Source organism: Cervus canadensis, chromosome 30 (genome assembly GCF_019320065.1).
Source record: "Cervus canadensis isolate Bull #8, Minnesota chromosome 30, ASM1932006v1, whole genome shotgun sequence".
Classification (NCBI taxonomy): domain Eukaryota; kingdom Metazoa; phylum Chordata; class Mammalia; order Artiodactyla; family Cervidae; genus Cervus; species Cervus canadensis.
Window position 1 is genome coordinate 15075427 of NC_057415.1, and position 17666 is coordinate 15093092.

Consider the following 17666-nt stretch of genomic DNA (forward strand, 5'->3'; position numbering starts at 1 on the left):
TATAGTTCTTCTGTATATTCTTGCCACCTCTTCTTAATCTCTTCTGCTTCTCTTAGGTCCATACCTTTTCTGTCCTTTATTGTGCCCATCTTTGCATGAAATGTTCCCTTGGTATCTCTAATTTTCTTGAAGATATCTCTAGTCTTTCCCATTCTATTGTTTGCCTCTATTTCTTTGCACTGATCACTGAGGAAAGCTTTCTTATCTCTCCTTGCTATTCTTTGGAACTCTGCATTCAGATGGGTATATCTTACCCATAGATGTAGGAGACGTGGGTTCAATCCCTGGGTTGGGAAGATCCTCCAGAGCAGGAAATGGCAACACACTTCAGTATTTTCAGTGGGAAAATTCCATGTACAGGGGAGTCTGGCAGGCTATAGTCCATGGGGTCAGAACCCAACTGGGAACGGACACAACTGACCATACATCATCATTATATTATGCAATTAGTTTCTTACTTTAAAAAACAGGAAAAGTAAAGATTCTATTAGCTAACAACATAGTCAAATCAAGACATTAAATTTCTACGTACACTTTCAGATATGCCTACTCCACCCTATGCAAAGCTCTGCGACAATCAAGAGAACGAAAACCACATTTCCTGCGACATTCAGTCTTCTAGGACATTAGACAGGCAAGCCAATAATTATAAAGCAGTATAGTAAGGGTTATAATTAAGGGAGATGCTGGCAACTATGGACACACTAAGGAAGGTTCCTAACTGAGTCCTAGCAAAGCTATTTCATAGAAGGTTTGAGGATTTGAGATGAGAACAAAGTTCCAGGCAAAAAGAACTGCATGTCACAGGCCCAGACATCAAACACTGTTACTAATTTAACCTCTAGCTACAATGCATATGATATTGATATTAAACAGGAAATGTGACTAGACAGGTAGGTAAGAGGTCAGTGAAGGGACAACTTCCTCAAAGTATCTCCAAATTCCTCCTAACCTTGGATAAAACCAAAATGTGTTCCCTAAATAATGGCAGAGTCAAGGCAGGATTCAGACACTAAAGAATTTTATGCATGAAAACAGCACATGAGTTAATATGAAATTGTGAAACAAAGAAATTATTTCACTATAATCATTTTATACTGAATTAAAAAATGAGGCTGCAACAATCATCTGGGAGCATCTACCCTCTAATTCAAGACTTTCTATTCTCCTACACATCTGTGTGTGTGTGTATCCATACACATGTACACAAACATATATGGACAACAATAAAGGATGCCATCTTTGCAAAAGAACAAGGAATACATTTGATAAGTTGTTTCATGAAAAATAAGAGAAAGGCTTATCATTTAAAGTTCTGAATGCTGTTAAACAATGCAAAGATTAAAATTATCATTAAAAGATTGGATTTTGAGAGGACATGCTTTGGATTCTTACCGTAAGCTAAGATAAAAGGACTCCAGCAAGATTTTGCCAACAGCTGGCAAATTGTGGGGAATCTTTGAATGATTGTATTTGAATCCTATAAAAGAAAATTATATTTGGTCAGTAGAAGGACACTACACAACTCAGAAAATACTGAACTGTCATTATAGGTTGAGAGAGCTTGAATGCTTCTTATTTCATGTGTATTTTACAAAAATAGGTGAAAAACAGATTAGAGAAGGTCTTTAAGTAAATAATTCTAATAAATTTTAACAAGCAATCACCATACTTTATCCTTAAACCAGCTCACTAAAACTAGGAATTACAGCAAGTTTAGAAAAATCAATTTTGTTGCAGAATTAACTTTATTTTGGGCTTCCCTGAGAGCTAGGTTGGTAAAGAATCCACCTGCAATGCAGGAGACACCAATTCGATTCCTGGGTTGGGAAGATCCGCTGGAGAAGGGATAGGCTTCAGTATTCTTGGCCTTCCTTTGTGGCTCAGCTGGTAAAGAATCTGCCTGTAATGTGGGAGACCTGGGTTTGATCCCTGGGTTGGGAAGACCCCCTGGAGAAGGGAACAGCTCATGAAATGAAAAGATGCTTACTCCTTGGAAGAAAAGTTATGACCAACCTAGACAGCATATTAAAAAGCAGAGACATTACTTTGCCAACAAAGGTCCGTCTAGTCAAGGCTATGGTTTTTCCAGTGGTCATGTATGGATGTAAGAGTTGGACTGTGAAGAAAGCTGAGCGTCAAAAAATTGATGCTTTTAAACTGTGGTGTTGGAGAAGACTCTTGAGAGTCCCTTGGACTGCAAGGAGATCCAACCAGTCCATCCTAAAGGAGATCAGTCTCCCGAGTGTTCACTGGAAGGACTGATATTAAAGCTGAAACTCCAATGCTTTGACTACCTGATCTGATGCGAAGAGCTGACTCATGAAAAGACCCTGATGCTGGGAAATATGGAAGGCAGGAGGAGAAGGGGACGACAGAGGATGAGATGGTTGGATGGCATCACCGACTCAATGGACATGAGTTTGGGTAAACTCCAGGAGTTGGTGACGGACAGGGAAGCCTGGCAGGCTGTGGTCCATGGGGTCGCAAAGAAATCGGACACAACTGAGCAACTGAACTGAACTTAACCCATTCCAGTATTCTGGCCTGGAGAATTTACCTTTAAATTTATATACTTTATCCTTAAACCAGCTCACTAAAACTAAGAATTATAGCAAGTTTAGGTAAAATCAATTTTGTTGCAGAATTAACTTTATTTTACTCATATTTAAGTCAAGAAAGGCCACTTGATTCAAAAATAACAAAGAGTGCTTAATAGTGAAAAAATTATAGGTGATTAATATCTATATAACACCATATCTTCATCCTGATTTTTTTAAATTCTAACATAATAAGAGAACTTCCTGAGTCAGCTCCAGTAGCACTATCTCAGGTAAGGTTTAGAAGGACAAGAACTCTGGAACTTGTAAAAAGAAATAAGAGAAAAAGAAAAAAGAAATAAGAGCAGCCAAAACATACAGATATATATCTCTGTTTATTACTATTGTGATTACTATACGCTAAATGACATCATACTTGTCTACAACAACCTAAAACCTAACACACAAAAAAATATCAACCAAACAGAAAACAGCCTAAGGTTCAAACATACACATGGCCCTTTTCCCACTTCTTTACTTTTCAAGAAAGTTCAAAAATGAAATAAGACCAAATTGGGATAATGTACACATAAGCTGAAATGATAAGCATTTCCTACTGCTGAAACAATAAATTCCTCACATATGTCTTAGCATCAGTGTCAGCCTTGGACTTTCCTGAATCACTTTAAGGTCAAGTTACAAAAGTCTTCTTAAAAAAGTTAGCATTAGTTGTTCATACACACTGCAACTTTTCTTCTACTTTCTAGACACATGAGAACTCACATCATCACTATGAATTATTTTCCAAATTTCCTACTTGCTCCTTTAAGGAAAGAAAATTTTAACACAAGAATACCTACATTAAATGATAATTAAATGATAATTTTGCTTCTCATTTTGAAATTAGAAAATAAGTATAATGTTTTCATAATATGAAAATGCACTAATTCACAAAAATACCTATTGCAATAAAACTACAAAATTTTATGTCAAAACAAAAACATCAAATTTGGACACAATAACTTACATAATAATAGTGAAGACACTCATAATCTTAATAGTCACAAGAAAAGTCCACTTAAAATATCTGGAAGAACAGATCTTAAATTTTATCATCTCTTAGTTGAGCCCATTTTAGAATAGAGTTGAGAAAAGAGTAAGCATTTCATCAAACTCTTCAATATTTAAGAGATACAAAGGCCTTTAAAAGAACCCCAATTATGACCTGACAACAAGTGTCAAAAGTCTTATTTATTTAAAAACAACTTGATTAGTCAGGAGATCTCATGTGACAATATAACTCATCAAGAAAGAAAAGACTGAAGTCATAATAAATCAGACACTAGCAAACCACTTCCTGTCTCCATTACTTACAGGTAATTTGTCTGTCTAATTCTTCAATATGTTAGGTCAAGACCACAAGTCCCTGACTGCATTCAGGCTTAGTGAAATCTGGTGAAGAGTTCCTGATGTCACAAAATAACATTATTACTTTACTTTGGTCCACTACTCACCATCTCTTTCAAGGTTTCATACATCTGCCTCAGGAACTCCTGGAACTGTGGCAGGTGAAGGCAGATGTCTCGCTGGGTTTCCAAAGTGGAGGCCTGAGTCCAGACAGAAAGCTTCTGCATCCAAAACTGATAATCAGAAGGAAGGCCTGCTGAGTCTTCAGCCATCTCAGAAAAAGGGGCGAAATATTGTGCCTTCACAGTGGCTGGCTACACACTGAAGAAAACAGTGAACATACGTCAACTCTGTAAGAAAGAGGGGGAAATAAAACATTTAAGAAAGAATCTTCTATCAGGGTCTTCACAATCACTGATGAGTTTTTACAGTGGATTACAAGGAGGATTACAAGGGGCCGAAATAGCATGCCTTGCGTGAAGTCATCTTTGAGTTATTTTAAAATGTGTCACCCAGCTGTATCTCCAATTTTTACCATCTGAACTTTTTATCATGAGTAATATCATTACACTAAAAGTCATTATACCTCCATAGGCACATCGCTAATTATGTACAAAAAGCACAGCTGATAATACTTTATATCTTCTTTTTAAGACTGAGCTATTTTTAAATGTTCTGAATATGAAGTTCATCTGAGTATTTTAATGTAATGGGAAATCAAAAACATCCACGGAAGTTTCATAATAGTCTGCCTAAGAAATGTTTTTGAAGTTCTTATGTTTTATATGCATTTCTGGCTTCTCATTTAGGTGTAAAAAAAAAAATCTCTGGGCATTACTGTCTAATGAATTTTCTTCCTGGCTTCTCAATTCTTTGAAAAAAGTAAAATAATTCATTCCACATGCACGGATTTGAACAATCTGCTTAATTTATTTACAGACTGCTATATATGCTTGATTTCCATTCACAAGAAGAAATCATATTTTGGTAAAGTAAGATAAACTCTAATTATTGGGAAGGTATGGACAGGGAGGCCTGGCATGCTGCGATTCATGGGGTCATAAAGAGTCGGACATGACTGAGCGACTGAACTGAACTGATATATGTCCTAAGTGACAGAAAATAAAAACTCATAAACCTGACTATACATCTGAAGAACATGTTAAAAAGAATGGTAGAGTTACATACACAGACCGCATGTGCCTCAGGCAGAGTCGGGTCAATAAACTCCAGGTGCCTCCCCACCATCCCAGCTCCTCGCCATCCACACCCCTGGGTGCACACGGGGGAGAGAATGGAAGGCAGCCTCCAGCAGGTGCCGGCTTTTACAGACGCCTACTTTCCTGGGGCAGGGATGGTAGTCAGCTATCTAATTTCAAAAGACTACTCTGCAAGGGGTGAGTGAGTTTAAATCTTCAAAAGCAATCATTAACAGATAAAATGCTCCCAATTAAATGCCAAAAACATCAACAAAGGAGGTTTTCATTACTGAACAAGAAAGTAAGAAAAAAATAAGAAGGTGGTACAATTTGGCTACAGTGCAAAAGAAAAAAATCTAGACCAGGAAGATGAAAATTTTAAAACAGTACTAAAAATTTAGTTTTGAAAAGTACCATAAAGTTTTTTTTTTTAAAGTTTAATAATAGAGAGAATATATGCATGCTATCAAATGGGACCTAATAGTCAAAAATCCAGACATCTGATTATTCTCTCCTATTATCTTCATCTAAGCCATCACCAATACCTGTTCATTCTAGTCCTAAAATAAATATTCATGCTTTCATTCGACCTCATTCATTTCTTTCCATTTCCACTGCTGCCATCCCACCCCATTCCTGTCTATTTCTTCCCTAGAGTCTTCTATCTGGTCCCACCTGTTCCTCTCCAATTCATTTTCTACACTGTCGACAAAAACAACTTTCCCAAATGCAAATCAGACCCACTCCTGCTTAAAATCTCTTCAATACTTTCCTTGGAAAGAAATCTCAACTTGCAGAAATTATCCCAGCTCCTTACCAGAGTCTCTAATAAGACCTTGATAAGCAGAGCTCCAGCACACCCGCCCACCTCCTATGTTGCCTCTGCCCAGCTGACCAGAGTCCAGTCAAGGCCTGGCATCTATTTACCAACATATGAAACCCTGCTTCCAGGTTTTTCTGCTGATTCCTCCACAGCTCTTGGCAAATCAGTTAATTACTCTGGGCATTTATTTGTTCACTCACTTACTGTCTCCTCTACTGGTAAATACATTCTCTGCTGTCCTTGAATTTAGCCCTTGCATGGCCAATAATAAGTGTTGAATGAGGGAATATTTTTCGACGTATAGTTCTAAGCTAAGTGTTATAACAAAATGCTTTTTCCAGATAGAGCAATTTTCAAAAGGTAACTCCCCCCAAAAAGAAAATTTGAAGGTATTTTTAATATTATTTATGTAAAACTTAATTATTAATATCCCATTTTATAACTACAGTAATAATAGCTTAAATATACAATTACTATACTTTTGGTAATACATTAAATACTTTTTGCAAACTAGCTAACTTAATCCTCACAACAACCCTGTGAAATGGGTACTACTATCTTCATTTTAGGGAGGCGCAGGGAGATTATGTAATTGCCCAAATAAAGATTATGTAAAAGCCAAAGGAAGTAACTGTTAGTAAATAGCAAAGCTATGGTTGTAGAATTTGAATTTAAGGAGTTCAACTCTAAAGTCTATGCCCTTAAACAAAGAAATAAACTGAAGAAACAAATCGATGAATTTCTGACATGTTTCACATGGCTGTAGATGTGAGTCAGTTTAGATATTTGAGGACATCAAACTGAAAAACTTTTTGATAGAAGAGACAAGAAAATATTTAACAAAATTACAAACAACCTTCAGTTAGCAATGGGAATGGATCTGATTTAACTGGAAAAGGCTTTAGAGATCATGCAGTGTAGTGGTCTGGATGCTCTGTTTCACCGCCTGTCTGGGGAGGGGCGGCAGTGGGAGCAGCGTGAGGGCAGTGACTGTGAAATGGGTGGTGCTCCGGCTGTGATGGTAACAGTAAGCGTGCTCCTGACATTTCGTATCCCAGAGTCAAGGACACTGAACACACTGCATGCACTGCAACAGCAGCTCAAAAAGGAAAATGGTCTTCCCCCAAAGGCCAGTGACGCCCCAGTTGAGAAATGCTGACCTAATTTGAACATTCTGGAAAGGACAGCTGTCGGTTTTGTCCGTTTACTGTTCCTCCTCCATTTTCAGTTATAACATCTTACTCTTCCTTTAGGAAAGTCTCTCTCTTACATTCCCCAAGTCTTGGCAGATCCTTTAACCATTTTATGGTACCTATGCCATCAAGCCAAGGAGTGAGAGGATGATTCAAATTTAACAAAGTAGACTCTCTGCTGGGAATCTGAATCTTCAGTAGATTGTGATAAGGATAGAATTAAGTCATCCAAAGAGTCTCTTGATCTAGATCTCTATGCATGTCCTTAACAAACTATGAGTTTTCAGCCTTCTCTTTGATTCTGCCGGTTATCCAGGAGCCTTCCAATATTAATAGTTTTGCTTAAATTAACCACTGTTGGTTTCTGTGATTTTTAACACAAGAACACAAACTGATATCTCTGATGTTATACAATATCTGATACAAACTGATACCAGACAGTCGGCTGCAGACAACACACCTTTGCAGAAAGAAGAGGAATTCAGAACTGCTACTAGGCCAAGCCAGGTAAAATGGCAGTGAAACTCCTGTTCATATTATGGAAATGGAAACCAGAAGTCCATGCAAGAAGGTAATACAGATCAATGAGGCATCACCTTCACACAAGGGCCCTGAATCATTAAGATATTCTAGTAGGAATGGCTAAGTGAAACCACTGGACTATCAAAACAGACAAACATCTGATGATTTGCAGAGAACCCCACTTTCCAGATGAGGGGTCAATGGATCTTAGTCAGTGATATTAGGTTGTCATAAACATAATCAAGTGGTTACTCCAACTCAAGGTGCACTTTTAGATGAGAGTCCTGACTGGGGCAAATTAATACCCTTGGCACCTAGAATTCAGTTATGAAGCTGGTATCTCCATTTCTCCATGGGGATAAACTGAGGATATGAGAAAGCAGTTGCCTGCCTCAGAGCTATCAACTCCAGATACAGCACATTTCACTGGTCTACCACAGTGAAGATACCAGGCTGACAGAACCTGGAAAGTACAAAGATGCAGGTGCTTTGTCTGTATTCCATATGGTGGGATACAAATTCCATGAACATACAGGGTCTGCCACTTCAGAAGTTTCTTATAATCCAATGATCTGTGTCAGATGAGAATGTGTCCTTTCAAATGAGGATACACAAGAATCTAGTACCAGAGGTTGCCTCCATTGTGGAGACTGAGGTAGTTGGATGGTAAGTGCAAGAAAGGAAATCTCCTTTTCTGTAATTTTACTGTACACTTTTTTGCACTTTTTCAATTTAATGCCATATGTACTAGTTACTGACTCAAAATAATAAGCAAACAAAAATAAGCTGAATGATAACTGCTGTACCTACCTTACACCCGCTAAGAGGCAAAATGCTTGGCTGATACCTCTGGGATTCTGAAGGTAACATGTACTACATGGGTTTCAGACCACTCATTGGCTTATCCATTTGCCGGAAAAAGAGAAAATATGGGTTGGAACCAGAGCAACAATCACTGCACACCTTATCTGTCCATACTGAAGTGCTCTGCCACTCAGCTATGACCCAGCTCTGGTCAGCAATGACACCCTATGCTCTTGAAAGCCAGTGTGGAAGATCTGGATTATGGAAAAAGCTTATAGCAGCCCTCAGTGACTAGACTGATCTCCAAGCCACAAAGCTGGGTGTACCCAGCAGCACTCTATCATCATGTGCAAATCATGGTCAAAATGCATGAATGAGGTTTCTGGAGGCTATCTGTATACATCTTGCTTGTTATGTCATATAACTTTTAAAAATTCCCTTCTCTTTAATTTCCCCTTCTACTACTGCATATATAAAGTATATTATTAGTGGGTAGATTTGCTAAAAATCTATAATTTACGGAAAATAACAAAGATGGGAAGAGGAATTGACATTATCCAGAACTCCTGGACTTCAACCTAAATGCATTAACCAGGCATTACTTTGAATTATCTCCCTTTTTGGAAGGAAGAAAGAGCTAAATTATGTTAGCGGAAAGTGTTTTAAAAATTCTGTGTATGGAAAGCAATAGGTTTGAATGTCCTGAGTAACCAATATAAGACAGTGGATATATCTGTTGTTTTTGCCCCCCAACACCCTATCCTGTTCTTTTAATGTATAGTCAGCCCTCCTTATCCGCAGGTTCTGCATCCATATGGATAGAAAAAAATTTTAATTTCAGAAGTTTCCAAAAAACAAAACTTGAATTTACCATGCACCCACTACTATATTACATAACTTTTATCTTATATGTACAACTATTTATATAGCATTGACATTGTATTGTAAAGTAATCTAGAAATGATTTAAAGTATATGGAAGAATATGTACAGGTTATATGCAAGTATTATGCCACTTTATATGAGGGAGTTGAGCATTTGTGGATTTGGGTATCTGTGAGGGTCCTGGAATAAAGCCCTTGGAGACGTAGAGGGACAACTACATGTGCGGCTCACTTTCGCTCTGAAGAACTGCCCTTCTCTTCTGCATAGTTTTAATGAGACTAAGGTTTGCCTCCTCAGAACTGGGAGAGTTACATGGGTCTAACAGATACAACTAACAACTAGGAAATACACTATACAGATAAAACAAGTTTGTGTACTTTTTATCTGACATAAACCATATACTTTCACCCAATAAGGAGAGTAATTTATAATGATCTCACTTAAAACACAAATTATGGGGCACAAGTGAAATTCTGTTTATGATGTTTATTTCTTCTTTTTTGTTGTTGTTCAGTGAGTATGTTTTAGTATACAAAAAAGTATAGAAAACAGCCAAATGTGCCCTATGTACCCTTAACCAGTTCAAACAATTATCAAGATTTTCCATTTTTAAAGCAAAGCACAGATACCATATCACTTTACTCAAACTACCTTGATTTATATCTTTTTTTAAAAGACTTTTAAAAAAAGAAACTTAACTACATCCCTTTCATATCCAATAAAGCCACCAATAATATCTAATAGCCCTTCTATGTTCAGATTTCTTAAAAAGTTCCCTTTATATTTGGATTGTTTATATTACAATCCAAACAACATCAACACATTGCATGCAGTCAATACTGATATCTTTCCTTTCACCTGTAACAAAACAATGTAAATCTCTAACCTGTAACAAGTACCCCACTTCTATTTGTTCTAACCTTTTCATTTAACCCCTGGAGAAACCAATACATATGACCTACAGAATTTCTCACACTTGTACATTTAGCATTCCTGTGGTATTGTGTAATGTGTTTTGTTCTCTTCTTTATTGCTTATAAACTGATCTAGAGGGTTCATTAGATTCAGAGTGAGTTCCTTTGCAAGAATATTTCACTTGTGGATTTGTGTACTTTGAATTAATTGAGAAGGTATACATAATATTTGGTAGTTTCACATATCATAATGTTGAAACTGATGAGTGGTTTCAGGTATTATCAACCAAGTCCATCCATTATAAAGTTCACCACCACTTTTTGCTTAATGGCTTTAGAATCCACTGATGATATTTTAGGTCCATTAGAGGATGATAAGTACTAATTTTTATAATTTTATCCATTCTCCTGTGTTTATATTTCTCGATGTTTAGAAAATGTTTTCCTTGAAACTCCAATGTACGTCTCTGCAATCCTGTGAAACTGACAAAAGTACTGCTAACTTTTCTCACTTTTAGTAGCACAGGTCCTCTTCTAGGTTCTAGCTTCTCAAGAAATGGCAATGCCCTGAGGTTGAAAAACTGCAGCAAAATGTCTGCTCAGAACTTAGGACTTGTCTTCATCCCAAGATCTTAAACCCTTGACTTGTGAGTACATTCACAGTTATCCAACACCTTCCAAATATGTTTTATCAGGCTCTTCTCAGTTCAGTTCAGTCCTCAGTCGTGTCTGACTCTTTGCGACCCCATGAATCACAGCACACCAGGCCTCCCTGTCCATCACCAACTCCTGGAGTCTACCCAAACCCATGTCCATCGAGTCAGTGATGCCATCCAGCCATCTCATCCTCTGTTGTCCCGTTCTCTTCCTGCCCCCAATCCTTCCCAGCATTAGGGTCTTTTCCAATGAGTCAACTCTTTGCATGAGGTGGCCAAAGTATTGGAGTTTCAGCTTCAGCATCAGTCCTTCCAATGAACACCCAGGACTGATCTCCTTTAGGATGGACTGGTTGGATCTCCTTGCAGTCCAAGGGACTCTCAAGACTCTTCTCCAACACCACAGTTCAAAAGCATCAATTCTTCAGCACTCAGCTTTCTTTATAGTCCAACTCTCACATCCACACATGACTACTGGAAAATCTATAGCTTTTACTGGACGAACCTTTGTTGGCAAAGTAATGTCTCTGCTTTTTAATATGCTATGTAGGTTGGTCACAGATTTTCTTTCAAGGAACAAGCATCTTGTTAATTTCATGGCTACAGTCACCATGTGTAGTGATTTTGAAGCCCCCAAAAATAAAGTCTCTGACTGATTTCACTGTTTCCCCATCTATTTGCCATGAAGTGATGGAACAGGATGCCATGATCTTAGTTTCCTGAATGTTGAACTTTAAGCCAACTTTTTCACTCTCCTCTTTCACTTTCATCAAGAGGCTCTTTAGTTCTTCTTCACTTTCTGCCAAAAGGGTGGTATCACCTGCATATCTGAGGTTACTGATATTTCTCCTGGCAATCTTGATTCCAGCTTGTGCTTCATCTAAACCAGCATTTCTAATGACATATTCTGCGTATAAGGTAAATAAGCAGGGTGACAATATACAGCCTTGATGTACTCCTTTCCTGATCTGGAACCAGTCTGATGTTCCATGTTCAGTTCTAACTGCTGCTTCTTGACCTGCATACAGATTTCTCAGGAGGCAGGTCAGGTGGTTTGGTATTCCCGTGTATTGAAGAATTTTCCACAGATTGTTGTGATCCACACAGTCAAAGGCTTTGGTGTAGTCAATAAAGCAGAAGTAGATGTTTTTCTGGTATTCTCTTGCTTTTTCTATGATCCAGTGGATGCTAGCAATTTGATCTCTGATTCCTCTGCCTTTTCTAAATCCAGCTTGAATATCTGGAAGTTCAAGGTTCATGTACTGTTGAAGCCTGGCTTGGAGAATTTTGAGCATTACTTTACTAGCGTGTAAGATGAGTGCAATTGTGTGGTAGTTTGAACATTCTTTGGCATTGCCTTTCTTTGGGACTGGAATGAAAACTGACCTTTTCCAGTCCTGTGGCCACTGCTGGATTTTCCAAATTTGCTGGCATACTGAGTGCAGTACTTTAATAGCATCATCTTTTAGGATTTGAAACAGCTCAACTGGAATTTCATCACCTCCAATAGCTTTGTTTGTAGTGATGTTTCCTAAGGCCCACTTGACTTTGCATTCCAAGATGTCTGGCTCTAGGTGAGGGATCACACCATCATGGTTATCTGGGCCGTGAAGATCTTTTTTGTACAGTTCTTCTGTATATTCTTGCCACCTCTTCTTAATATCTTCCGATTCTGTTAGGTCCATACCATTTCTGTCCTTTATTCTGCCTAACTCTGCGTGAAAAGTTCCCTTGGTACCTCTAATTTTCTTAAAGAGATCTATCTCTAGTCGTTCCCTTTCTATTGTTTTCCTCTATTTCTTTGCACTGATCGTTAAGGAAGGCTTTCTCATCTCTCCTTGCTATTCTTTGGAACTCTGCATTCAAGTGGGTATATCTTTCCTTTTCTCCTTTGCCGTTAGCTTCTCTTCTTTTCTCAGCTACTTGTAAGGCCTCCTCAGACAATCATTTTCCCTTTTTGCATTTCTTTTTTGGGGGGATGGTCTTGATCACTGCCTCCTGTACAATGTCACAAACCTACGTCCACAGCTCTACAGGCCCTCTGTCTATCAGATCTAATCCCTTGAATCTATTTGTCACTTCTACTGTATAGTCTTAAGGGTCATTTAGGTCATACCTGAATGGTCTAGTTTTTCCCTACTTTCTTCAATTTCAGTCTGAATTTGGCAATAAGGAGTTCATGATCTGAGCCACAGTCAGCTCCCAGTCTTGTTTTTGCTGACTATATAGAGCTTCTCCATCTTTGACTGCAAAGAACATAGTCAATCTGATTTCAATATTGACCATCTGGTGATGTCCAGTTTAGAGTCTTCTCATGCTGTTGGAAGAGGGTGTGTGCTATGACCAGTGTGTTCTTTTGGCAAAACTCTGTTAGTCTTTGACTTGCTCCATTTTGTACTCCAAGGACCAATTTGCCTGTTACTTCAGGAATCTCTTGACTTCCTACTTTTATATTTCAGTCACCTATAATGAAAATGACATCTTTTGGGGTGTTAGTTGTAGAAGGTCTTGAAGGTCTTCATAGAACCATTCAGCTTCTTCAGCATTACTGGTTGGGGCATAGACTTGGACTACTGTGATATTGAATGGTTTGCCTTGGAAACAGAGATGATTCTGTCATTTTTGAGACTGCATCCAAGTACTGCATTTCAGACTCTTGTTGACTATGATGGCTACTCCATTTCTTCTAAGGGATTCTTGCATTCCCAGTAAATCTTTAATGCAATTTTAGTTGATGAGTGGGAGTGTATTCCCTCCCTGTTGTTTGATCTGAGGCCAAACTATGGTGGAGGTAATGAAGATAATAGCGACCTCCTTCAAAAGGTTTCATACACTACTGCCCTCAGCAACCCCAACACTGCAGCAAACCACCACCAACCCACACCTCTGCCGGAGACTCCTGGACACTCATGCAAGTCTGGGTCAGTCTCTTGTTGGGTCACTGCTCCTTTCTTTATTTTGGGGGGCTCCAAAATCACTGCAGATGGTGACTGCAGCCATGAAATTAAAAGATGCTTGCTCCTTGGAAGAAAATCTATGACCAAGCTAAACAGTATATTAAAAAGCACAGACATTACTTTGCCAACAAAGGTCCGTCTAGTCAAAGCTATGGTTTTTCCAGTAGTCATGTATGGATGTAAGAGTTGGACTATAAAGAAAGCTGAGCACCAAAGAATTGATGCTTTTGAGCTGTGGTGTTGGAGAAGACTCTTGAGAGTCCCTTGGACTACAAGGAGATCCAACCAGTCCATCCTAAAGGAAATCAGTCCTGAATATTCATTGGAAGGACTGATGCTGAAGTTGAAACTCCAATACTTGGGCCACCTGATGCAAATAACTGACTCATTGGAAAAGACCCTGATGCTGGAAATGATTGAAGGCGGGAGGCTAAGGGGATGACAGAGGATGAGATGGTTGGATGGTAACACCGACTCAATGAATATGAGTTTGAGCAAGCTCCATAAGTTGGTGATGGACAGGGAAGCCTGGGGTGCTGCAGTCCATGGGATTGCAAAGAGTCAGACAAGGCTTAGCGACTGAACTGAACTGAATATATACACTAATTAGAGAATTGAAAACTATACTTTTGATTTATATCAAATCCTTGATATTGCCCCCAATGTAAATCCTTGGCTTTCTTACAATCCTGCTGAGTATATATGCCCTCACATGGATATCTCTGCCTATTTTAATTTCATACAAACAACTAATGAACTTTTGTTTAGTATCTTTTATTTAAGAGCATAAAAGAAAGGTGGATGTTCAATGACATTTCCTCAAAACTCAGGATTTTATCAAGCATTTTCCACACACACAAACCCCCCAATATATACTAATGTAGCAAAAGCAAAGGGCATAGAAAGTTATAAGGAAATCTCCCTTTTCATTTCTTAAATATACAGAATCAAATCATGTTTTCACCTTCTCCACATACGGAGAGTAAAATTAACAGTAACTGTTAGTCTCAGTTTATGTTTCCCAAAGAAAATAAAATCAGCTGCAGAAATTCTTATGTAGATTGAACTAAAGTAACAGTCCTATAAGCAGAGAGACCCGGACATCTGAATAGAAGTGACTAACCTGTGAAAGACTCCCATGTGCTTGTTCATGTCCCTGTTTCCTGCTAATCAGAGGAAAGCAGGAGGTGGGAGGGGAAGGAACAAAGTGGCAAGGGAAACCAGCCTTGGCGTCCTTCAAACATCTGAGATACTGAAAAGAGTGACAGTCCAAATGTCTCAGGTTTGGATCAAGGGCATTTGTCCTTTCCCTCTCATTTATAAACTGGTCAAAAGTTACTTTGTTGCTTGCTAAAGAACTTTTTTATGAACTCAAATCACCATGGCACAAAGATACTCTGTAGCCCAACCACTGTCTATAACCATTCATACTGAAAGTTGCCAAATTGACGGGGGCTCAGACTCAAAGTATAGCAGGTGAAAGAGGTAATACTTTAGGGCTGTAAGTTCCCCACTTGGGTTGGCTTCTTTAGAAAAGTTTCCCATGTAGCGCAGTCAGTAAAGCATCTGCCTGCAATGCGGGCGACCTGGGTTCAATTCCTAGGTCAGGAAGTTCCTCTGGAGATGGAAATGGCAATCCACTACAGTATTCTTGCCTGAAGAATCCCATCAACATAGGAAACTAGCAGCCTACAGTTCATGAGATCACAACAGTCTGACACGACTTAGTGCTATCTTTCTTTCTTCTTTGGAAAAAAGGATATAACCAAAAATTTCATAGAAATGTCTATACAAGGTATGAGGAATTCACCAAGCATAATTCATTAGATTGGAAGAAGGAAATAAAAGCATCAAAACACTTAAGCACTGTTGGGAGAAAGGTAACAAAACATGAAAAAACAAATGTGATAGACTGGAGCAAAGTTCATTAAAAATAAAAACATTTCCCTTAATGTAGTAATCAAGAAGTGTTAAGAACCTGGCAAGAGACTGCCCTAAAACAGTGGTTCTCAAATTATCTTTCAGAAAGCAATGTAGGCTCCTAAAGTTGCATGTTAACACCTGAGTATTTATGCAGCCCCAATGTCAAGGAGCCACAGGCAGGGATGCACTGGGTTGAGTCTACCACAGTGCTAGGACCAGTGATCACTAGCGATGTGAGCAACTTCAGCCTCTTGTTTAATATTATGTGACATTATTTTCCTCTCCTAAGTTATTAAGTTTCAGGGTGAAAAAATACACAATCTATAATCTAACCTGTGATATTCTGGCCCTCAATTAGCATTGCTACTAAATGACATTTTCACATCTCATATGGCAGTTCCATCTAGAGATATCCTAGAGCTTAGGCGGAGAGGAAGTGGAGGAGGGGTGTATTGGGAGTTAAGGATTAACAGATATAAACTGTTACATACAGAATGTACAAAAAACAAGATCCTACCATATAGGGCAGGTAACTATATTCAGTATACTGTGATAAACCACAATGGAATAGAATATGAAAAAGAATAAATATATATGTATGTGTACGTGTGTGTGCGTGTATAACTGAATCGTGTTGCTGTGTAGCAGACATTAACACGACACTGTAAATCAACTATACTTGAATAAAATTTTAAAAAAAACTTTTTTAAAAGCTCAACATCACTAATCATTAGGTAAAGGCAAATCAAAACCACCATGAGATATTACTTTATACCCCTTAGGCTGGCTATCACTAAAAAAACAAAAAATAGCAAGTGGTGGTGAGAATGGGGAGAAACTGGAACCTCAACTGCTAGTGGAAATGCAAAATAGTATTGCTGTGTAAGAATGGTATGGTGGTTCCTTTTAAAAAATCAGACACTGAATTACCATCTGACCCACTTCTATATACATACCCAAAATAATAGAAAGTAGAGACTCAAACAGATAATTTTTTCCTCATACTCATAGCAGCATACTCAACAGCCAAAAGGTATAAACCACCCAAATATTCACCAAAGTTGGATGGATAAACTAAATATATAAATATATACAGTGAAATATCATTCAATCATAAAAAGGAAGGAGCTTCTGATACATATATGGATGAACCCTGAATCCATATCATGTTAACATTATGTTAGGAGGAATAAGCCAGACACAAAAGGACAAATACTATATGATCTCACTAATAGGAGATACTTACAGAGTTGTCAAACTCATAGAGGCAGAAAATAGAGTGGCGGCTGTCGGGGGCTGAGAGAAATGGAGAAGGCAGGGATTTACTGTTTAATGGGTGAACAGGTTCAGACGGGGAGATGAGATATTCCAGAGATGAATGGTGGTGACGGCTGCCCAACAATGAGAATGTAATTCAGGGCTGCCGAACTGTACACTTGTTAAAAATGGCTAAAATGATAAATTTTATGGTTTGTATATTTTACCACAATTAAAAAAAAAAAAAAAAGAATAGACCGGCAGTGACTCCAGTCAAAGCTGAGGTAGGACCTGGAGCACATCCTGCGTCCCAGTCATGCCCTCCCACCAAAGCCCCCTCCCTCAGAATAATTCCATAAACACTGCTGGTTGCCCATCCAGTAGCCCTAACCTCTCTACTGCTTCTTTGCTAAGAGAATCAGTTTTGTCCAGAAATCTCATAGCTATTGAGTCTCGGGGAAAGCTGGGATCTTCCCAAATACCAGGGGTGAATCTTTTGTTTTTTTAATTGATGGGTAATTGCTTTACAGAATTGTGTTGGTTTCTGCCAAACATCAACATGAATCAGCCATAGGTATACACAGGTC

The 17666-nt window shown here is 38.4% G+C and overlaps 1 protein-coding gene across 6 annotated transcripts in view; it reads right to left on the reverse strand.

The window, feature by feature from the left end:
• Positions 1-17666, reverse strand: part of FANCC (FA complementation group C) — a 299576-nt gene that overhangs the window by 190337 nt on the left and 91573 nt on the right. For all 6 annotated transcript variants that reach the window (XM_043452893.1, XM_043452888.1, XM_043452890.1 and 3 more), the window contains exons 3-4: positions 4055-4297; positions 1396-1480 (exon numbers count right to left, since the gene is read on the reverse strand). In XM_043452893.1, coding sequence (XP_043308828.1) covers positions 1396-1480; positions 4055-4219 — 250 coding nt within the window. In that variant the 5' untranslated portion in view covers positions 4220-4297. The remainder of the gene's footprint in view (positions 1-1395; positions 1481-4054; positions 4298-17666) is intronic.